This window comes from Myotis yumanensis, unplaced genomic scaffold (assembly GCF_028538775.1).
Source record: "Myotis yumanensis isolate MYYU_CA2020_CCGP unplaced genomic scaffold, mMyoYum1.0.hap1 SCAF_3, whole genome shotgun sequence".
NCBI lineage: Eukaryota > Metazoa > Chordata > Mammalia > Chiroptera > Vespertilionidae > Myotis > Myotis yumanensis.
The window spans coordinates 94,304,041-94,329,184 of record NW_027223754.1 but is presented as its reverse complement, the minus strand read 5'-3'; the positions used below and the strand labels follow the sequence as shown (position 1 = coordinate 94,329,184).

The following is a 25,144-nucleotide window of genomic DNA, read 5'->3' as shown; positions in this document are numbered from 1 at the left end:
AAGATCATACTTATACTAGGGAAGATGGGACATTCAGAAGCAGAAATTAGACCAGAGAAATGTCTCTCCATTGTTCTCCTTCAAAATTGCTAAAATTTCAGGATATGAACAACCTTGCAGAAGATGAAGTAAATGAAATCCCACTGAGGAGCAACTTTTTAGTATTACTCACTACAAATAGTCTGAGAGAAATCAAAAGCCAAAGCTCTTTATCTCAGGTTTTCCTAAACTTGATGGGAAGTTTGTTAGTCTGGACCAACCAGAATGACAGATTATGAAAGGCTTGGAAAGTAGATCTGTAAAGAAGCTTCTAGAATCCTAGCAGCTAAAGAGGGAGTGGCTAAGACAAGAGGAAAATACAGAAGGTTAACCCTGGTTAGAAAAATATGTGGTTATTTAGCGACTTTCTGTCTCTCCCTCCTCCAGAAGCACTGTCAGAATAAAAGCTTATCCACCTATGTGACAATAGCATTGATCTGAGTCCAAGGGAAGTACATCTGAAACCCAAGCTGAAAAAGACCATTCTTGGTCATAGGACTTAGGGACTAGAACAAAAAATGTCTTTGAGTTTTCTAGTAGAAATAGCATCAGTTTATCAGTACGGGGAAATGACCCCCGAGAGCAAGGATAAGATGAGAAGCCCATAAGAGATATGAATAAAAAAAGAACCCCACAGCAACTTTATTTAAAGCTCCAATTCTATGTCAAGCTAATTGAATAATTAAAAACTTGTCTAGCCCACAGATATGCTTTGTTTGGCTCGCATAGTGTGTATATTTTTTAATTGAACCTTATTGTCCTTAGATACTGTCCAATTTCCCAAGCACCACTCTTCCTATCTTAAGCACCACTACATAACTCAGTTAGTAACTACATTACTACATTACCCTCATAAGCATTTGAGTTCACAGCTATTGATATGTAATTTCCAGATTGACTCATTTTTAAGCATTAAATATTTAAAAATATGCTGACTGCAGGAATGACAGAAAAAGAGGATAATCGCAGGAAAATAGGAAGAGGTCAGTAATTCTAGCATTGCCATCTTTGGAAGAGGCATCTCTCTGGCCCAGCCCAATTGCAACAGCTACAAATCATGCCATATATAGGTCAAGTTAAACAAGTGTCTGTCATATTCATAGCCTCTCTCTTTCAACTAGCCTTTCTATATTTGGGGAAATTCCCAAGAGGCAGAACTCAAATTCCTAGCCTTTCTTATAGCTAGGACATTGGCTTATAGCCCAGGTTCCACCAAAAAGCAGCACCCTGGAAAACTGTGATGTGAAAAAGAACAAAGTGAACAAAGAAGGTATGTGGGCAACTCAATTTTTCTGAGCATAGAGGTAGCTGAGATGTCAGGTTTTTAGTGGTTGTATAATGGAGTCCTGGTATAGAAATGGCATTGATGTGGCAAAACCTTCTAATGTTGTCCCCTCTGGTGGCCAGTAGACAAGGAAAACAGCAAAAATTTTCTTATTGGACCAGTCTGCAATGCAATTTTACTCCTATGATTTTATCCCTCTCAAAAATTGTTTAAACCACTCAATATCATTTTATTAAATTCATTTTCTGCTAAATCAGCCCAAATAAACTTCTATTGCTTAAACCAAAGAACTCTCTGGCTGATAAGACAAGTAATGGCAGACCTATCTTTGAAAATCTTTCATTGGAGCTGCCATGGGAGAAAGCCATTCACACTAATTTCCATGAACTCCCAACATCTGTGAAAGAAGCCCCAGATTTCATAAGGCTACCCTCATGTAATTTCAAAAGTAATGTCACATTGCACACCCATTACTCAGTACTCTCGGCAATTGACTTAAGAGTTACCATCCAGAGAAAAGGTCATTAAATTTTCAACATTTGCTACTTGGTTATGGAAAATGATAGCTGAGGATTTCATCATCAGCCTTTCTGGGAGATGGTCTTACTCTGCAAGGCCTTGTATTGATTGATAAACTGGTTCCTTATTAACAGACCTTGGTGCAAAAGAGGCAAATAAGGCACCGATTTTTAAACCAAGCTATAAAGATGACAGCAAGATCGTTTTCATTTCTGTTAGAGCCAAGCAAGGGATATAGGAGGTTTCAGCTACAGGAAGGATTTTTAGACAAAATTGAAGAACTTGGCACATTAAGGAAGGCTATCAAACATTCTTCTCTATGATTTCTGTTTGCTAGACAATACTACAGTTGACCCTTGAACAACAGGGGTTTGTACTTCAGGGGTCCACTTATATGCAGATTGTTTTCAATTGACCCACTCAATTCAACTGACTCCCCTGCCACCTGCAGTTCAAACCCTTGTCCAAGGCTCAACTGGTGGTTGACAATCCACATATGTGGAGGTCCACTAAGTTATACATAGATTTTCAACTGCACAGGTGTTGTTCATGGGTCAACTGTATATTTACTACTAACAGTATAGCAATTCTTATTTATATTCCTCATGATAATTCTTTAAAGGGGACTCTATTAAATAATGTTCACTTGCCCTAACTGGTTTGGCTCAGTGGATAGAGCGTCGGCCTGCGGACTCAAGGGTCACAGATTCAATTCCAGTCAAGGGCATGTACCTTGGTTGCGGGCACATAACCAGTGGGGGGTGTGCAGGAAGCAGCTGATTGATGTTTCTCTCTCATTGATGTTTCTAACTCTCTATCCCTCTCCCTTCCTCTCTGTAAAAATCAATAAAATATATTTTAATAAAATAATAATAACATTCACTTTATAGAAAAAAGTTCAGAGAGATTAAGTGGCTTGCTTAATGTCAAAGGTGATCCAAACTTGGATTTTCCAATTCCAGGTTGATGGCTTTTTCTTCTATACCAGTGGTTTTCAAAGTTCCAGGATCTCTGGGATACTTTCAGGAAGTCAATACTATTTTCTTAATAAAAATATCTACAGGAAATCAAACAACTCTCTCAAAGAGATATCTGCACCCCCCATGTTCATTGCAGCATTATTCACAATAGCCAAGACACTAAACAACCTAAGTGTCCGTTGATGAATGGATAAAAAACATGAGATATTTATAAGCAATGTAATGTTATTTACCCATAAAAAAGAAGTAAATCTTGCCATTTATGACAAAAGGATGAACCATAGAGCTTTATGCTAAGTGAAATAAGTCAGACAGAGAAAGACAAATATTGTATGATCTCACTTATATGTGGAATTTAAAATCATTAAATTTATACAGAGTAAAATGGTAGTTGCCATGGGATGAAGGGTAGGGGAAATGGGGCGAAGTTGGTCAGAGGGTACACATGTTTAGGTATAAAATAAATAAATTCCAGGAATCTAAGGTACAGTTTGGTGACTATTATATACTTGAAAGTAGCTGAATTCAGAGCTTTAATGTTCTCACCATAAGAACAACAAAATGATAATGATGCGAAGTGACACATGTGTTAACTAACCTTATTATAGTAAACTAGAGGCCCATGAAATTCGTATAAGAGACTTGACCCCCACCACCACGGCAGCTGGGGGGCCTCTGCCTTGGCCCCCGCTGCCACAGCTTCATCTGGAAGGACATCCAGTCTAATTAGCATATTACACTTTTATTATTATAGGCTAGAGGCCTGGTGCACGAAATTCGTGCACAGGGGGTTGTCCCTCAGCCTGGCCTACATCCTCTCCAATCTGAGACCCCTTGGGAGATGTCTGACTGCCGGTTTAGGCCTAATTCCTCAGGGATCAGGCCTAAACCGGCAGTCGGACATCCCTCTCACAATCTGGGACTGCTGGCTCCTAATCACCTCTGCCTGCCTGCCTGATTGCCCCTAACTGCCTCTGCCTGCCTGCCTGATCACCCCCAACTGCCCTCCCCTGCTGGCCTGATCTCCCCGAACTGCCCTCCCCTGCTGGCCTGATCACCCCCTAACTGCTTGCTCCCCCACGCCGGCCTGATCGCCCCTAACTGCCTCTGCCTTGACCCCCACCACCACCATGGCTGTGTCTGGAAGGAAGTTGAACGTCAGGAAGATGTCCGGTTGACCTGGTCTAATTAGCATATTACCCTTTTATTAGTATAGATATTTTGCTATGTATATGTGTATCAATCATCACATTGTATACCTTAAACTTACACAATGTTAAATGTTAGTTTTTTCTCAATAAAGCATGAGGGAAAATTAGATGTTGTTTGCCCTTTTCCATTTCATCCTTTTATGAGGGCACAGTGGAGTTTTTCAGAGGACACTTGGTTTGTGATATAACAGGCTGAAACAGAAACATGTCTGAGAATCCAGCTGTCTTCTACTAAGGCAAACATAAAAGAGATTTCAAAACTGTAAAGCAGTGCCACTATTTGATTTGCTATAGAAAATATAATGATTTTTCATAGACATGTATTTACATTATATAATAGGTTTATTAATTTTATTTTTAAATGAATTGATGAATTATGTTTTGTTTTCAGTTTTTATTTCTAATACAGCAAATATATATAGATATAACCCACAAAACCAATACTCTTCAGAATCCTCAATAATTTTTAAATGTGTGAAGGAGTTTTGAGACCAAAACATTTGAGATATGCTATCCTGCATTATAGCTGCCTTAAAAAAAGTATATCCAGGGTAAATACAGATTTACATTGATTGCATTATTCTTAAAATTTTGCCAGTGCTAAATTTAGTTTTTCTGCTTACATCTCTGTACTTTTTTCCTCCTAGTCTTATTTTGGATTGATGAGTTTATGAATGACAGCAAAAAGTCTTGGATTATAAAGTAGTGATTATAGCCTGGCCGGTGTGGCTCAGTGTTTGAGTGTCGACCTATGAACCAGGAGGTCACAGTTCAATTCCCCATCAGGGCACAAGCCTGGGTTGCAGGCTTGATCCCTAGTAGGGGTCATGCAGGAAGCAGCTGATCAATGATCTTCTCTCATAATTGATGTTTCTATCTCTCTCCCTCTCCCTTCCTCTCTGAAATAAATAAAAATATATTTAAAGAATGTTAAAAAAAATAAAGTAGTGATTATAGACTCAAGTACCTCCTTCCTCTCAAATTCCTAAAATATCTAGTTCACTGTATGTTCAATTAATATTTGATTAGTGGATGAACAACTAATACTGATTGCTCTCTCGTAGAGAGGACCTGCTTGATTCCTCTGATAAGCAGCTTGTGGGCTTATTCCTAAATCCACAGTTGCATGCCAGATACAGCAGAACTCAGTCACAGCAAGGCCAGTTGCACTATGGTCCCTGGATGTGCCATGATCATATACCCACCTCCTCATCTTTGGTCCTGACCTCTGGCCAGATTCTATTCACCCACAAGGCCCAGTTCAGCAACCTCATCTCCTGTTCAACCTTTTCACTGGAGATACTAACTCACAATGAGCATCACATTCTGACATCATGGATGAAGGAATATTTATTCATGGTAACCTATTTTGCTTCATGATCTCACTTTGTCCTGCATTGCTATCTTACTAGATCACGTGTGTATTGTGTGTTTTTTTCCCTACAAAATTTTAGGCTTTGTGAAAGTTCTCAAAGGTCTTTTGCAGTACCCACAGAGTCTGGCATAGTTCTTAGTAAATTATAATCACTTTAATCTTAAACATTTTCAAAATAAGCCAGACACATTGCCTCACTATTTTCTCACCAAAGCCCTATATGTAAGTTAGGGAAGGTCTGTTTTTATTATCTCCATCTTACAGATAGATGCTTTAAAATGAAGCAGCATAAGGTCATCCAGATAGTGATTGACAATCTCAGGACACAAACCTATGTCTTGCGATGCTCTATTTGGCACTTTTCCTACAGACACATGTTTCATTAATTTGAAAAAGCTTTGAGAAAAATAACAGGCCTAAATCCAGGTTGAGTCAGAACATACAGGAATAAACCCAGGCCCCTGATTCCCACTCAGGCACTGCCCTTTACAAATATCTTTCCCTTGTGATTTTAACTGTTTAGGTGGTCAACTCATGTGATGGTTAACTCTGTATGCAATTCCCTTAGAAGAATTAAGTGTCACACAAATATATGTTTTCCCTCTTTCTGTCCTAGGTGGCTAATTGGCAACCTAATTTACTGTTTTCACAGCAAAAATGAAGGGAAATATTATAAAGTAATTTCAGTTAATTCAAACTGTGCCTATAAAATTTATTGTAATTTGCACTTACTATAACTCTATATTTTCTCTCTCATTTGTTTACTCACACAAGCATTTACTAAGCCCCTAGTATAAGCAGAGGTGCATTAAATACTGGAGTGGCTTACAATAAGCAAAAAAAAATATGTCCCCGCCATTAATGAGATTGTCTTTTTTTATTGTTTAAGGTATTACAAATAACTGTAGTAGTACATATGTCTCCTTTTTCCCCCCCCATTGATCTCCACCCGGCCTCCCCTACGCCCTGGTACTTGCCCTCACCACCCCGCAGTGTCTCGTGTCTTTTGGTTGTGCTTATATGCATGCATACAAGTCCTTTGGTTGATCTGCTGTAGTTTGACAGTCTGTTTGATGATTCTTTGCCTCTGTCTATTTTTGTTCAACAGTTTATAATGTTCTTTATTATCCATAAATGAGTGAGATCATGTGGTATTTATCTTTCACTGACTGGCTTATTTCACTTAGCATAATGCCCTCCAGTTTTATCCACGCTGTTGCAAATGGTAAGAATTCCTTCTTTTTTACAGCAGTGTAGTATTCCATTGTGTAGATGTACCACAGTTTTCTAATCAATTCATCTGCTGATGGGCATTTAGGCTGTTTCCAAATCTTAGCTATGGTAAATTGTGCTGCTATGAACATGGGGCTACATACATCCTTTATGATGGGTATTTCTGGTTTCTTGGGATATATTCCTAGAAGTGGGATCACTGGGTCAAATGGAAGTTCCATTTTTAATTTTTTGAGGAAACGCCATACTATTTTCCACAATGGCTGCACCAGTCTGCATTCCCACTAGCAGTGATGGGGGGTTCCTTTTTCTCTGCATCCTTGCCAGCACTTGTCATTTGTTGATTTGTTGATGATAGCCAATCTGGCAGGTGTGAGATGGTACCTCATTGTTATTTTGACTTTCATCTCTCAGATGATTAGTGACTTTGAGCATATTTTCATATGTCTCTTGGCTTTCTAAATGTCCTCTTTCGAAAAGTGTCTATTTAGGTCCTTTGACCATTTTTTGATTGGATTGTTTATCTTCCTTTTGTTAAGTTGTATGAGTTCCCTGTAAATGTTGGAGATTAAACCCTTATCAGAGATAACATTGGCAAATATGTTCTCCCATGCAGTGGGCTTTGTTGTTGTTTTGTTGATGGTTTCTTTTGCTGTGCAGAAGCTTTTTATTTTGATATAGTCCCATTTGTTTATTTTCTCTTTAGTTTCCATTGCCCTAGGAGCTGTATCAGTAAAGATATTGCTACAACAAATGTCTGCTATTTTGCTGGCTATGGCTTTGACATAGTACTGGAAGTACTAGCCATTGCGATCAGATAAGAAGAAGAAATAAAATGCATCCAAATTGAAAAAGAGGAAGTAAAACTGTCCTTATTTGCAGATGACATGATATTGTACGTATAAAACTCCAAAGACTTCATCAAAAAAGTAATAGACTTAGTAAATGAATTCGGCAATGTAGCAGGATACAAAATTAATAAGTCTATGGCTTTTCTATATACCAATAATGAACTCACAGAAAAAGAAACTAAAAAAGCAATCTTGTTTACCATTGCAATGAAAAATAAATTAAGACACCTAGGAATAAATTTAACCAAGAAAATAAAGGACCTGCACTCAGAAAATTTCAGGATGCTAAAAAAGAGAGAGGAAGACATGAACAAATGGAAGAATATATCATGTTCATGGATTGGTAGAATCAATATCGTTAAAATGTCCATACTACCCAAAGCAATCTATAAATTCAATGCAATCCCCATTAAAATGCCAATAGCATACTTCAAAGATCTAGAACAAACTCTCCAAAAATTCATCTGGAATAAAAAAAAAGACCCCAAATAGCTTCAGCAATCTTGAGAAAGAAGAACAATGTTGGAGGGATCACAATACCAGATATCAAACTATATTACAAAGCCACTTTTCTCAAAACTGCCTAGTACTGACACAAGAACTGACATATAGACCACTGGAACAGAACGTAGAACCCAGAAATTTTGACACAAGCCATTATACTCAATTAATATTTGACAAGGAGGCAAGAGCATACAATGGAGTCAAGACAGTCTCTTCAATAAGTGGTGTTGGGAAAATTGGACAAACACATGCAAAAAAGATGAAACTACACCACCAACTTACACTATACGCAATAATGAACTCAAAAAGGATAAAATACTTAAATGTAAGTCACAAAACCATAAAAAATACTAGAAGAAAACATAAGAAGTAAAATCTCAGACATCTTCCACCATAGCAATATTTTTGCCAATATATCTGTGAGAACAAGGAAAACTCCGAAAAGGATAAAGAAATGGGAATACATCAAGCTAAAAAGCAACCACAAAAGAAACCATCAACAAAATGTAAAGAGAACCCACTGTATGGAACACATATTCACCAATGATACATCCAATAAGGGGTTAATTTCCAAAATATATAAAGAACTTATACAACTAAATAGCAAGAAGACAAACAATCCAATTGAAAAATGATCAAAAGACCTGAATAAATACTTCTTCAAAAAGCACATGAAAAAGATGCTTAACGTCACTAATCAGCAGAGAAATGCAAATAAAAACTACAATGACGTATCACCTCACACCTGTCAGAATGGCTACTATCAATAAATCAACAAACAACAAATGCTGGAGAGAATGTGGTGTAAAGGGAACCCTTGTGGACTGTTGGTTGGAATAATTGGTGCAACCACTGTGGAAAACAGTATGGAGTTTCCTCAAAAAATGAAACTGAGTTTTTATCTGCAATCTCACTTCTGGGAATATATCCTAAGAATCCCAAAACACCATTCAGAAAGAATATATACATCTCTATGTTTATAGCAGTATTATTTACAATAGCCAAGTTCTAGAAGCAACCTAAGTGCCCATCAGTAGATGAGTGAATAAAAAAGCTATGGCACATTCATTTTTTACACCTGCATAATGGAATATTATTCAGGTGTAAAAAAGAAGGAACTTTTACCCTTTGCAACAACATGGATGGACCAGAAGAGTAATATGCTAAGTCAGGAAGAGAAAGACAAATACCATGTGATCTCATTAATATGTGGAATCTAATGAACAAAATAAACTGATGAACAAAATGGAACCAGAAGCATGGATACATGGGACAGACTGGCCAATGCTTGAGGGGAGGTTTTGGGGGCGACCAGATAAAGAAGGTGAAGGGATTAGCTAAAGAATATATATGCATACCCCCTAGATACAGACAATAGTTCGGTGAAGGCCAAGGAAGAGGGAGGTCTCAGAGTTGTTGGAGGTGGACAAAGGGCAGGGAAAAGGGGGCCACATGCAATTATGTCAACATTAAAATGTTTTAATTTAAAAAACTGAGAAAGTTGAATAATCACAGTAAGACCCAATCACAAAGATTTTGGAGAGAGTTCTCAGTAATTTGTACTGGCTCAAGTATTAGAGAAGCTGTGGTGCTTCATGATAAAAGATCTATGTGGTATTTGAGGAAGCTGTGTATAAGAGAGGCTGGAGAAAGGAGAACTGAATGCCCATTGGCCTGGATTATGTGGGCATCTGTTTTAAACTCATCATAACTGTCTCTACACACATTCCAGACCAGAGTATACTATCTAATAAAGAGGGAATATGCTAATTGACTATCACACCCTCACAAGATGGCAGAGCCCACAGCCACAAGATGGCAGCACCCAGTCCCCTCAGCTCCGCCCCATCCAGCCAGAGTCCCCCAGTCCCCTCAGCCTGGCCAGGGGCAGCAGGGGCCACGTGCCTCATCCTGTTTCAGTCCCTCAGTCCTCTCAGCCCATCTCATCCAGCCAGAGTCCCCCAGTCTCCTCAGCCCCATCTCATCCAGCCAGAGTCCTCCAGTCCCCTCAGCCCTGCCTCACCCAGTCCCCTCAGCCCCTCCCCATCCAGCCAGAGTCCCCCAGTCCCCTCAGCCCCACCTCATCCAGCTAGAGTCCCCCAGTCCCCTAAGCTCCACAGGGGAAGGCAGTTGAGGGAGATCGGGCTGGCAGGAGAGGACAGTTGGGGACAATCATACCAGCAGGGGAGCAGTTAGGCATCAATCAGGCCAGCATGGGAGCGATTAGGGGGCTATCCAGCTGGCAGGCAAAGTGGTTAGGGGCAATCAGGCAGGCAGGCAGGCGAGTGGTTAGGATCAAGCAGTCCCAGATTGCGAGAGGGATGTCCCAGATTGGAGAGGGTGCAGGCTGGGCTGAGGGACACCCCCCCCCCCCCGCATGAATTTTGTGCACTGGGCCTCTAGTCTGAAATGAAACATCACATGTAGGACTCATTCTCTAAGCTTTCAGAAAGAATGACTCCAAAAATCTGTTCCCTTTAAAACAAATGGAGGAAAGGAGGTAATACTTTTAAAATGAGGCTCAATAATGTGGCACAGAGATGATCTTTTGTGTAAATTAATCTTTGCTCATGAGCATGTTGCTAAATATGCAGTTTAGAAAAGAACACTTTTCCATTGTTTGTGAATAGTATAATTCAATTATTTAAAGAGGAAGGAATAGTGGATGACAAGTCAAACGAAAGAACTTGAAAAGATGCTATTACTTGTGACTCCAATGGCAAAACAAGGTTCTGATAACTTTTTCAAATTCCATTATGTCATTCAGATTCTATTTGGGTTTTGTAACATATTGTCAGAGGAAGAGGTGGTCGATGGAAGTCAATCTGCCCTGGAATGAGGACTTGCGTGGCCTTTCAGATGTTGCAATAATGCTGAAAATCCATATTCAACAAGTCAGAATTCAGTCTCTTTATCCTTCAGTGCAAGATTATCGTATAGAAAGCACAACTTCTGGACTGGGAAACAGAAAGGAAAAAGAATTAGGTCAGAAGAGCAAGAGATTGCCTTTCTAGGAAGCAATGACAGGGACAATTAAGCCACCAGCTTGAGCAGTGAACAACTGCTTATCCTTAAGGGAGAATGAGCATTTCTTCCAAGTATTATATATTGCCTTGGATGGAACATGAGGTTTAAAACATTTTTGGAGATTTACCTTTTTTGTGTTTGTTTGTTTTAGGTAACTCGTGTACAAATTGGGGGAGGAATAGAGGGAAGGTTTCTTTCCCTCTCCATCAATTCTCTGCTTTGCTGTGGGAAAGTTAGCCTGATCCTGTCAAACTCCCAGCCAGTGGGCCACAGGCCAATATCCCTGATGAACATAGATGCTAAAATCCTTAACAAAATATTAGCAAATCGGATCCAAGAATATATTAAAAAAGATCATACAACATGATCAAGTGGGATTTATTCCAGGAATGCAAGGCTGGTACAATATTCATAAATCAATAAACATCACATAAAAAAATTGAAAGATAAAAATCACATGATCATATCAATAGATGCAGAAAAAGCATTCAACAAAATCCAATACCCTTTTTTTGATTAAAAAAAATATAAGCAAAGTGGGAAGAGAAAGATCAAATCTCAACAAAGTAAAAGCCATATATAAAAAATCTACAGCTAACATCATACTCAATGTGCAAAAACTAAAACCATTTCCCCTAACAACAGGAACAAGACAGGGGTGTCAGCTTTCACCACTCTCATTCAACATAGTACTGGAAGTCCTAGCCAAAACAATCAGACAAGAAGAAGAAATAAAAGCTATCCAAATTGGAAAGGAAGAAGTAAAACTCTCATTATTTGTAGATGACATAATATTGTACATAGAAAATCCTAGAGACTCCACCAAAAACTACGTGATTTAATAAATGAATTTGGCAATGTAGCACGATACAAAATCAACACCCAAAAATCGATGTTTTTTTATACACCAACTAGAGGCCCAGTGCACAAAAATTTGTGCACTCGGGGGGGTCCCTCAGCTCAGCCTGTGCCCTCTCGCAGTCTGGGACCTCTTAGGGAATATCCACCTGCTGGCTTAGGCCCGCTCCCCGTGGGATCGGGCCTAAGCTGGCAGTCAGACATCCCTCTGGCATCCCAGGAGCCCTTGGGGGATGTCCACTTGCCAGTGGGGACCAGGCCTAAGCTGCAGTCAGACATCCTTAGCGCTGCTGAGGAGGCAGGAGAAGCTCCCACCATCACTGCTGTGCTGACAGCCGTCAGCCTGGCTTGTGGCTGAGCAGAGCTCCCCTTGTGGGAGCGCACTGACCACCAGGGGGCAGCTCCTGCATTGAGCGCCTGCCCCCTGATGGTCAGTGTGTGCCATAGTGACCAGTCATTCCCAGTCATTCTGCTGTTGGGTCAATTTGCATATTACCCTTTTATTATATGCCTGGTGCATGGGTGGGGGCTGGCTGGTTTGCCCTGAAGGGTGTCCCAGATCAGGGTGGGGGTCCCACTGGGGTGCCTGGCCAGCCTGGATGAGGGGCTGAGGGCTGTTTTCAGACTGGCCACACCCCCTTCAGGGTGGGGGTCCCTGCTGGAGTGCCTGGCCAGCCTGGGTGAGGGGCTGATGGCTGTTTGCAGGCTGCCCAAGACCCCCAGCAGGGATGCTCACCCCATGAGGGTGTGGCCAGCCTGGGTGAGGGGCTGATGGTTGTTTTCAGACTGGCCACAGCCCCTTCAGGTTTGGGCTCCCCGTTGGGGTCCCTGGCCAGCCTGGGTGTGGGGCTGATGCCTGTTTGCAGGCTGGCCACTGCCCCCAGCCACCCAAGCTCCCAGTCGAGGCTGGCTGGAAGCAGGTATATGGGATTTGTTTATCTTCTATAATTGAAACTTTGTTGCCTTTAGCAGATGCCACAACAGGCTCAGGGCTGGCGGGAAGCTTGGCCTCCTCCATCACCTGGGGAAACCAAGCCTCCTGCTTGCTCCAGCTCCGTGGCAGACAGCCGCCATCTTGTTTGGATTAATTTGCATATAGTCACTCTGATTGGCTGGTGGGCATGGCTTGGGGCGTAGCAAAGGTACAGTCAATTTACATGTTCTCTTTTATTAGATTAGATAATGAACTCTTAGAAAGAGAAACTAAACAAGCACTCCCATTTACCATTGAAAAAAAAAAATAAGATACTTAGACATAAACTCAACTAAGGTGGTAAAAGACTTGTACTGGACATTGAAAAAAGAAAAAGAGGAAAATAGAAATAAGTGGAGGGATATACCTTGTTCATGGATAGAAAGAATTAGCATCATTAAAGTATCCTAACTACCCAAAGCAATCTATAGATTCAATGCAATCCCTATTAAAGTACCAATGGCATATTTCACAGATCTAGAACAAATACTCCAAAAATTTATATGGAACCAGAAAATACCCAAATAGCAGCTGCAATCTTGAGAAAGAAAAACAAAGTTGGAGGAATCACAATACCAGATTTCAAGTTATACTACAAAACCACTGTAATCAAAACAGCCTAGTTCTGGCACCAGAACAGGCATATAAATCAATGGAACAGAACAGAGACCCCAGACATCAACATAAGCCATTATATCCAATTAATATTTGACAAAGGAGGCAAGAGCATACAGTGGAATCAAGACAGTCTCTTCAATAAATGGTGTTAGGAAAATTGGACAGATAAATGCAAACAATGAAACTAGACCCCCAACTTAAACCATACACAAGAATAAACTCAAAATGCACTAGCTGGTTTGGCCTGTGGACTGAAGGGTCCCAGATTCGATTCTAGTCAAGGGCACATGCCTGGGTTGCAGGCTCAATCCCCAGTAGGGGGTGTGCATGAGGCAGCCAATCAATGATTCTCTCTTATCATCGATGTTTCTATCTCTCTCTCCTCTTTTTCTCTCTGAAATCAATAAAAACATATTTTAAAATAAAAGATATTATTAAAGAATAAACTCAAAATGGATAAAATTACTTAAATGTAAGGCATGAAACCATAAAAATCCTAGAAGAAACCATAAGGAGAAAAATCTCAGACATTTCTCATAGCAATATATTTGTGGATACATCTCCTAGGGCAAAAGAAACTAAAGAAAAAATAAACAAATGGAACTACATTTTTAAAAAATGCTTCTGCACAGCAAAAGAAACCATTAACAAAATGTAAAGGGAGCCCACTATATGGGAGGACATATTTGGCAATGATACATCTGATAAAGAGTTATATCCAAAATATGTAAGGAACTCATACAACTTAATGAAAGGAAGACAAACAATCCAATTAAAAAATGGGCAAAGGACCTAAATAGACACTCTGCAAAGTGGACATACAGAAGGCTAAGAGACATATGAAAAATGCTCAGTTACTAATCATAGTGAGATGCAAATTAAACAGACACTGAGGTATTACCTCACACTTGTCAGAATGCCTACCATCAACAAATCAACAAATGACAAGTGCTGGTGAGGATGTGAAGAAAAGGCAACCCTAGTACACTGCTGGTGGGAATACAGACTGGTGCAGCCAGTATAGAAAACAGTATGGAGATTACTCAAAAAATTAAATATGGAACTGCCATTTGACCCAGTGATCCTACTTCTAGGAATATATCCTAAGAAACCCAAAACACCAATCAGAAAGAATGTATGCAGCACCCTTATGTTCATAGCAGCGCAATTTACAATAGCTAAGATCTGGAAACAGCCCAAGTACCCATCATTAGATGAGTAGGTAAAAAAGCTGTGGTACATATACATCATGGAGTATTCTGCAGCTGTAAGAAAGAAGGTTCTCTTACTCTTTGAGACAGCATGGAGGGACCTGGAGAAGATTATGCTAAGCGAAATAAGCTAGTCAGAGAAAGACAAGTATCACATTATCTCACTCATATGTGGAATCTAAAGAGCAAAATAAACTGATGAACAAAATAGATCCAGAGACATAGAAGCATGGACCATACTATCAAATCGCAGAGGGAAGGCAGGGGAGGGTGGGTATGTGGGATGGAAGAGATCAACCAAAGAACTTGTATGCGTATATGCATAACCCATGGACACAGTCAATGGGGTGGTGAAGGCCTGAGGCAGAGGGCAGGGGAGGACTAATGGAGTCAGTGGGGGGAGGGGGGGAGGGGAGATAGGGACATATGTAATACTTTCAACAATAATAGATTTTTTTTAAAGTTTTCCTAAAACAAACCAGAACTAGAAAAATTAGTTTTATATAAGGATTATGTTGGCCAAAATACAATAAACAGTATCCATCATGGAATAAGGCTTCAATATATAGTTGCTCACTCACTGTGTGACTGGATCATGGAAGTTACTAATCAACTATCAGTAAACTAATTGCTAATTTTTTAAAAAAGGAATAAAGCTTATCTTTCACAGTGCTTCAGAGTTAAGGCCATTTACCCAGACTGTGGCAAGATATTTACCAGAGGTGCAAACTAATTTATGTGCAAAGAGTAAGCAGGGCTACCCTAAAAGAAAGTCACCAGCCAAGGCCTATGTGTTTCTAAGTTTCTTATTCCCATTCATTTCATTGTCTGAGTTGCAATAAAGAGAAATTAAAATGTGTATGGAGGGTCCACTACAGATATTGAATTTTGATTGCTATTTTCCACTCATCAGAAAAAGTGTATTAAACAAAATGCAGAGTCACATAGTTCAAGCTACTTTGTGTTTGTTCATAAAGAAAAATGCTTTATATGCAGAAATTTCAAGTGAGAAATATCAGGTCTCCCAAAGCAGCTATTATCAAATAAAGCATCCAGAAAATCAATGCACTGAAAATGGCTATGACCATAACCTTGGATATAAGCCAGTGAGGTCATCTTTCAGTGTTTTTGAACTGCTTATTGTACCCAGAAAGCCTACCTAAGTCTTTTAATTCTTTGATGTAAAATTTCTTACCATCCTTTATAGAGTATTGCTTTAACTATCTACTTATTCTTTTCACAAACCCTTGCTGACCGCTATTATGAGGGAGGCTTTGAAAAAGAATGGTGTATGAGAGTATTTAGGATATTTTTGTTATACATAAAGAGGAATGGGCCACTGAAAGACCTAATCAGTTGATTCTCCCCCTCCAAATCAAGGTCCCCCTTCTACACAGGCTGCCTGTGTCCTCTTGCCACATCCACTTTAAAATGGCTCTTCATCCCAGGCAGCAAAGGGAGGAATCTCTACTACAGTGAGATGGCTCCCTCAGGCTTTCCCTTTTTGACCACTGAAGGTGAGCCATTATGGAAGGGTGTTTGTGTGTGTATGTGTGTGTGTGTGTGTGTGTGTGTGTGTGTGTTCATTTTCCCCAAACAAGAACACTTACCTGAATTTAAAATTATCAAAAAATTTGGTGTTTTAGGTAATCCCATATTCTGTTTAATTGAGAATTTCCACTTATATAAATCACCAAGTCACAAGCAAAGATGGAAAAAAGCTCTCAAGGTACACACCCAAGTTTAATGACAAAATAATACAACTTTTTTGAACAATTGATATTTTGTTTATGTGTATCATGACTAATAGTAATGGCTATAATTTATCACATTTGAAAAGCAATCAACAGTTCAAGCTATACAAAATTAAATTGAGTCCCTTTGTCACCCTGGCAGAAGTTAATAATTACATCATTATTAACTGTAAGGCCAATAACCAAAATGCTTTTTAGCTTCTTTTGGTTTAAGATATATTATATATTAAAAACTAGCATATACAAACAAAGTGAAATAGAACAAAATTAGAAAAAATGAAGTTAATGTATTCAATATGACAAATTCTATAGAGAATGTATTCTCATTGGGAGAATAATTTTTCTGAACTAATCACTGTTCTAGGTCTCTGTGTATTTAATTTGTTTAACCTCACCACATTAGTGGTGATAGGTGAGGCACTGAGGCCTCCAGGGGTGAAGTTACTGGCCCAGGAGCAAAGAACCAGGGCCAAGACTCAAATCCAGGTCTGTTTTACTCCAAATCATCTATTTTAATCAATGAACAACTACACTGTAGAACAAAGACCTTGTAGATGAGTACAGGAAACACCTTTAACAGTTATATGTTCAAACACTTGGAAAACAAAACATTCTTTTTAGAAATCATGTCTTAACTTTTACGATCAAGAGTTTCCTGAAGGCTACCTCTATGTTCATTGCATCATTATTCACAACAGCCAAGATATGGAAGCAACCCAAGTGCCCATCAATAGACAAGTGGATAAAAAAAGTTGTGGTACATATGTACAATGGAATATTACTCAGCCATAAAAAAGAATAAAATCTTACCATCAGCAACAACATGGATGGACCTAGATGGTATTGGCTATATGAAATAAGTCAATCAGAGAAAGACAAATACCATATGATTTCATTTATATGTGGGATCTAAAGAATAAAGTAAATGAACAAACTAAATTGAAACAGACTCATATCTACAGAGATCAGACTGACGGTTGCCAGAGTGAGGAGGGGTTAAGGGGCTGGATGTAAAAGATGAGGGATTAAGAAGTACAAGTGGGTAGTTACAAAATAGCCATAAGGGATGTAAAGTACGGCATAGGAAATATAGTCAATAATACTCTTTTTTGTTTTAAATATATTTTTATTGATTGTAGAGAGGAAGAGAGAGGGAGAGAGAGATCGAAACATCAATGATGAGAGGGAATCATTAATTGGCTGCCTCCTGTATGCCCCCTACTGGGGATCATGCCTGCAACCTGGGCATGTGCCCTTGACTGGAATCAAACCCAGGACCCTTCAGTCCACAAGTTGACACTCTATCCACTGAGCCAAACAAGCTAGGGCAATAATCCTAATATATAAAAAGCCAGGGGCTGTCACTACCAAAACATCCAGACGGATGACCGAACACCAGGCTGCATGGGGTGACCAGGCCGGCAGGGGGGGCAGTGAGGGGCAACCAGGCTGGTGGAGGGGGGGGGGCATTTGGGGATGACCAGGCCAGTGGGAGGGGAAGTTTGGGGCTACCAGGCCAGTTAGGGGGGCAGTTAGGGGCAACCAGGCTGGCGGGGGGGGCAGTTGGGGGTGACCAGGATGGCTGGGGGGGCAGTGAGGGACGACCAAACGACCAGACAGCAGGCTGCGTGGGGCAACCAGGCTGGTGGGGGGGGCAGTTAAGGGCAACCAGGCCAGTGGGCAGGGCAGTTGGGGATGACTAGGCTGGCAGGGGGAGAGTTGGGGGCAACCAGGACAGCTGGGGGGGAAGTTATGGGCGACCACATTGGCGGGGGGCCAGTTAGGGGCTACCAGGCCGGCGGTGGGGCAGTGAAGGGTGATCAGGCCAGCAGGCAGGTGAGCGGTTAGGAGCCAGCAGTCCAGGATTGTGAGAGGGATGTCTGACTGCCGGTTTAGGCCTGATCCCTGGGATCGGGCCTAAATCGGCAGTCAGACATCCCCCAAGGGGTCCCAGATTGGAGAGGGTGCAGGCTGGGCTGAGGGAACCCCCACCCCCTGCACAAATTTTGTGCACCGGGCCTCTAGTCTATAATAATAAAAGCTTAATATGCTAATTAGACCTGTGGTCCTTCTGGACATCCTTCCAGACAACCTTCTGGACAAAGCCAGGTCTATGAGGGAAGCCAGGGTCCCAGGTGCCTGCTGGTGGCCGGAAGGAAGCCAGGTCCTGGGTGCCAGAGGGAAGCTGGTGCCAGCAGCTGGAGGAAGGCCTACTCTTACATGAATTTTGTACATCGGGCCTCTAGTATTCTAATAACTATGTATGGTACTAGGTAAATACTAGACTTACCAAGGGGAACACTTTGTTAAATATATGATTGTCTAATCCAGGGGTGGGCAAACTTTTTTGTTAAATATATGATTGTCTAATCCAGGGGGGCTGCACAATCCCAGAGCCTCTGCAGAGGCTGGACAGGGTGTGACTCAAGGGCCACAATGGGTTCTTAAACTGGACCGGAGCGCCGGAACAAAAGCATGAATGGAGTGTTTGTGTGAACTAATATAAATTCAAAGTAAACATCATTACATAAAAGGGTACGGTCTTTTTTTTTCTTAGTTTTATTCATTTCAAATGGGCTGGATCGGGCCCATCGGCCGTAGTTTGCCCACAGCTGGTCTAATCACTATCTGTACACCTGAAACTAATACAAAATAATATTGAATGTAAACTATAATTGAATAAAATAGAATAAGATTTTTCTGAAGGCTAAATAAAACTGGTGTGTATCAAGAGTTTCAGAGGATCCTTGAGCAGGGCTTGGCTCAGTGAATAGAACATCAAGCCTGCAGACTGAAGGGTCCTAGGTTCAATTCCATTCAAGGGCACATGCACAGATTGCAGGCTGGGTCCCCAGTAGGGAGTGTGGGTGAGGCAGACGATCAATGATTCTCTCTCACCATTATTGTTTCTCTCTCTCTCTCTCTCTCTCCACTCCTCTCTGAAATCAATAAAAATACATTTTTTTTAAAAGAGTTTCAGAGGATGTTCCTCTTGGAGCCATCATTCTTCCATCTCTTCTTGGCCCATAGAATGTTCCCAACAACAGGCCAGGGACATAGAGAAATGAAGGAAGTGAAGGGTCGTTAACCACACTAGTGTCCTTGAGAGCAGTTTTGATGTCATTTGTTTCCACCTTCCAAGAATACTGGGATGGCTTTGCATAGACAAGTGAAAAATATTGTCCATTAAGTCTATGAAGATACTGGAAAAAGTTACTGAGAAAGATTTGTGTTAAGCATTACTTTAACTCAAGCTAATGTTCTCTCCTGGCAAGAATGGCAACTATGAGGTGATATGAGGTTAGGAGAGTTGGATCTATAGTTGGATAGAACTGAGCTCTGTTCTATGTATGTACAAATTAGATTATAGACCCTCAACAAAAGTTTTACCAGATGGATAACAAGAGTCAAGCAAGAAGTTGCCCCCAACTCTGGAATGAACCTGTGTTCTTGGCTGGATTGTGACCACTTATTAAACTCTAAAGAGTTTGGATCAGAAGCTGTGACACTCCCTGTTATACATTTCTGAGGGAGCTGAAAACCTGGGCAGGCACTAGAAAGAAACTGTACTGACTTTCTCCCAGAGTGCCCCTATGGTATCTCCCCTTTCACAAATGAAGCAACCTTAAACCAAGTTATACAGAGTATTTGATTCATGCCTTCTTTTCTTCCCTATCACCCTGTTTCTTCCTTTGTGGCAGTCACATGAATGCCTTGGCCTTTCCCAAGCCAATAGAGAAAGACTCTCCCACTTCCCCAAAACTGCACAAGGCGGTGGTGGCCAGCTGAATCTCCCATTAATAAGGTCCTATATAATGGGGGAGAAATTAGCATGATGAGAGGAAAAGTGTTGCTTTTACCTACTCTGCTCCCTCCTCTGCCTACTCCTGTGCCTGAGAGAGGTTCCCCAAATTTGAGTGACAGAGCAACTGACCATAGGCTCATGTTCCCATGTATTGTCTCATTCTGTACCTAACTCTTGTATTTGTCAATAAAAGAAAAGTCTGTGGCTGCTTATTCCTTTGTAGTACACCCTTATGAATATTCTATTACTAAAGATATATAATGACTTTACAGGAAATTTGGAAATTTGAAAACTGATTCTATATTTAATTATATTAAGAAAATATTAAAATTCTATTTAGGAGTGGGAATGGTATTGTGATAATATTATGGTTTTATATATATATATATATATATATATATATATAATAAAATATTTAGAGATTGAATTATACAATGTCTGGGATTGGCTTCAAAATAACATTGGGGGAGGAGGATACAGCAGGTAGGGGTGTAGGTAAAACAGAATTGTCCTTGAGCTGATCATTATTGAAGCTGGGTAATGGTTTTATTGTGCTAGGTTTTATTTTGTTTTGCCATATATTACACTTTTTCTATAATAAAAAGCTTTTCAAAAAAGAATAAAAATTGGTTAAAGTTACTTTAAATTCACATTAGAAAATCATATTCTGAAAAAAATACTTTAAAATGTTAAATGGAATAAGATCCAAAGTTATACATAAGATACTGCATGTACATATATATTTACATATGCACATAAATAGAAAAAGAAACTACACAAAATGTGTATCCCTTCCTGGCAAGAATACATATTATTTTTCATTATTCATTGCTGCCTTTCTTTATTTTTAAAATTTTCTTAAAAGAAAATATGTTTATAGTTTTATAAAGTGTGTGCATGGTGTGTGTGTGTGTGTGTGTGTGTGTGTGTGTGTAAAATAAACAACATAGTGGTGAAAAAAAGGACTTGATGTGATACCGCCATTTCCTCCACCTTCAGTCTCTGAGTCTTTTGCAGAGCTCCCCGACAACATTCTACTGGGACAGAGCATTTGGCAGTTAAGGTTATAATCACTACATATTTTAAATCTGTATTTGCTGCACCTTTCTTTATAGTAAGACACTAACTACTTAAGAAATAAAGTGTTTTAGTTGATCCATAAAACAGATATAAAGAGGAGCAGTTTAAGAGATGCAGTCTCTTTGAAAAATGGATCAGACTGTTGAACTCAACATACTTGATGTGCTTGTAAATAAACCTATGGCATGAAAAATCTATACATATAAAAGCCTAAGTGACCAGAACGCCAGAATGACTGAAACAGCCAGTCGCTATGACATGCACTGACCCCAGGGGCAGACGTTCAATGCAGGAGCTGGCCCCTGGTGGTCAGTGCGCTCCCACAATCAACCTCCCTGGTCCCTTCCCCCAGAAGGCCCTGATCAGCCCTGATCACCAGCCAGGCCTAGGGACCCCACCAATGCATGAATTTTGTGCACTGGGCCTCCACTAAATTAATAAAATAAACAACATCATATTGTTAATGGTGATTATCTCTGGGTGGTGGTGTTATTGGTCATTTTATTTTTGTTTCTTTTTCTCTATGTATTTTCTTCAATTAATAAGTATAATATGATCAGAAAAAATATAGCATGAAATATTAAAGCTTGACTTATTGTTCTTTATAGGTAAAGGATTATATAGGGCAACATAACATCTATACTAATAAAAGGGTAATATGCTAATTTGACCAGATAGACCAGACGTCTTCCAGACATCTGAAACTCCTTCCAGACAAAGCCACAGCAACTGCGAGGGCCCAACAAGGGCAGGCAGCCACGGCGGCCGGCAGTGGCAGCAGCAGCAGGGTGATAGTCCTGGTCACCTCCCAGCACCATGGCCCCTCCTTCCCCAGAGGCCACAGTGCAGTCTCAGGGTCCCAGGGTCCCAGTCCCAGCACCGCAGCCCCATCTTCTGCAGAGGTGGTGGGAGAGGGGGCTGCACAATCCCAGAGCCTCTGCAGAGGCTGGACAGGGTGTGACCACAGTGTCTCAACCTCCCACAGACCCTCTCCCAGCCTGCCTGGCCCCAGATCGCCCCCCCCCCCCCCCCCCCCCGCACCAGTAGGTCGGGGGCAGGGCCAGTGCTAAGAAGCAGTGAGCCAGTCTTCTGGTTGAGCCACACTCTCCCCCTCCCCCTGCCCCTGCTCAGCCAGAAGCCGGGCTCATGGCTGGTGAGCACAGCGGAGGTGGCGTGAGCCTCTCCTGCCTCCACGGCAGGCAGGCAGTAAGGAGCAAGGGGTCCTGGACTGTGAGAGCCCCAACTGCGAGAGGGATGTCTGAGTTCCAGCTTAAGCCCGATCCCTGGCAAGTCCTGGACTATGAGAGGGCACAGGCCAGGCTGAGCCTCCTCCTCACCCCCCCCCCCCCCCAGTGCACAAATTTCATGCACTGGGCCTCTAGTCTATAATAATAAAAGGGTAATATGCTAATTAGACCGGACGTCTTACAGACATCCTTCCCGACAAAGCTGGGGCTGGAGGAAAGCCAGCCCAGGTCCTGGGGACCTGCCGGCAGCCAGAGGAGGGAAGCAGCCTGGGTCCCGGGTGCTGGAAGGAAGCTGGTGCCGGCAGCCAGGGGAAGGAAGGCCTACTCTTGCACGAATTTTTGTGCATCGGGCCTCCAGTATAAGAAACTATATATTATATTATGTCTAGTCAAAATATATTATATATTAGTATATATATTATCATTAATATATAACTATATATTAGAATTAAATGTTATAATTACATAGTATATAATATGCAGTTACTATATAAAATTTAATATCTATAAGTTCAAGAGAAATTCAAATTTTCTTTGAAAGTATATATAAGCTTTTAAGCAATGTTGATATAAAGTAATTTCAAGAGAATTTTAAGTCCAAGGGAAATAATTCCAAGGGAATTTTAAATTGTCACTGAAAGTATATATTAAGCTTTTAAATAATTTTGATATAAAATCCTTTGCACGGCCACCATTATGTATCAACACTCTTGCCTTCGTGTACTCAATTCCTTAATAATCACTTTTCATTTTCTGTCTAATTCCAGGTATATCAATGCCAATCCCAGTCTTTGGGCTACAGGATGATTCCAAGGTCTTTAAGGAAGGGAGTTGCTTACTCGCAGACGATAACTTTGTCCTGATCGGCTCCTTCGTGTCATTTTTCATCCCTTTAACCATCATGGTGATCACCTACTTTCTAACTATCAAGTCACTCCAGAAAGAAGCTACTTTGTGTGTGGGTGATCTTGGCACACGGGCCAAATTAGCTTCTTTCAGCTTTCTTCCTCAGAGTTCCCTGTCTTCAGAAAAGCTCTTCCAGCGGTCCATCCACAGGGAGCCAGGGGCCTATGGCAAGAGGACTATGCAGTCCATCAGCAATGAGCAAAAAGCTTGCAAGGTGCTGGGTATCGTCTTCTTTCTGTTTGTGGTCATGTGGTGCCCCTTCTTCATCACGAACATAATGGCCGTCATCTGCAAACAGTCCTGTAACGAGGATGTCATCGGAGCCCTGCTCAATGTGTTCGTTTGGATCGGTTACCTCTCTTCAGCAGTGAACCCACTGGTGTACACCCTGTTCAACAAGACTTACAGGTCGGCTTTTTCACGGTATATTCAGTGTCAGTACAAGGAAAATAAAAAACCATTGCAGTTAATTTTAGTGAACACTATCCCAGCCTTAGCCTACAAATCTAGTCAACTCCAAAAGGGACAGAAAAAGAAAGATGCCAAAGTGACAGGTAATGACTGCACTATGATTCCTCTAGGAAAACAAAATTCAGAATATGCTCCTACAGGCAATATCAACCCAGTGAATGAAAAGGTTAGCTGTGTGTGATAGACTAGTTGCCATGGCAACCACGGAGCACACACTGAGCAAGTTTTCACCTATCTGAAAAAAAAGAAAAGAAAAGATAATAGAGAGACTGGAAAAAATTAGGCGGGTTTAGTAAAACCAACAATAATATCTAGATGCCTCATTTTATTCCATCAGTTAAAAGCAGGGTTAAATGCCACAAAATGTGCACTTCAAAAATGTTCTGACAGCATTTCAAGCTGTAGTTTTATGATACTTATTTTTAACATTGTAAATGATATGGCTTTAAAATAATTAGCTTTTATTGTATAATTTTAATGAGGCTACAAATAAATCTAAATTAACTTTATTTTCAAGTGGAAACCTTGCTACTATGTTGTTAATTGATGGCAGAGGTTGGTTACCTACCGCTGTGAATAAAAATAGCTATAGATAGTGAAAAGTTGATTGAATATAATGGTCTCTTACAGAACAATTCTCTTTAAAACTTACCATGATACATATTTGTAACAACAACAAAAATAAGGCATTAAGAACAGTGTTATGAAGTCGATATTGCTAAGATAATTAAATGAAATACTTGACAACTTTTTCATAGATGCCACTTTGAAATATTCACAAAGTTGCTGTCATCTGCTGAATTTCAGGTTAATTCTTCTCAGAAATGAAAAAGATTTTACTAGTAAAAGTTATTTCATAACTATTGCTGCTTTCTCTTCTACTACCTGTGCTTTACTCTGAATTTAAAATGTGGTCTTGTTTAGTGTTTGTTCTACTATCCATCCTATCAAAAGGATAATTTAACATTACCAAATACATTTCTAAAAATTGCTTCTCCTAAATGGCATCATAGAGGCATTTGGTAACTTGCTTCTTATGACTGCATCATGCATGCTCTCTTAGAGCACTAAGTAGTGTTGATGTAACTGTGTCAGGACTGAGGAATAGACTCAGGTTTTTGGCTACTGACAGCAACAGTCTTAGATTTCTCTGTAAAATGCAGATGTCTTTCCTATGGGTACCCATCAATCAGGTAA

General features: G+C 40.5%; 1 protein-coding gene across 1 annotated transcript in view; it reads left to right on the top strand.

Annotated features, from left to right (window-relative positions):
• Positions 1–24,855, top strand: part of HTR2A (5-hydroxytryptamine receptor 2A) — a 91,456-nt gene extending 66,601 nt beyond the window's left edge. The window contains exon 4 of the mRNA XM_070407488.1: positions 23,338–24,855. Coding sequence (XP_070263589.1) covers positions 23,338–24,128 — 791 coding nt within the window. The 3' untranslated portion in view covers positions 24,129–24,855. The remainder of the gene's footprint in view (positions 1–23,337) is intronic.
• The last annotated feature ends 289 nt before the right edge of the window (positions 24,856–25,144 follow it).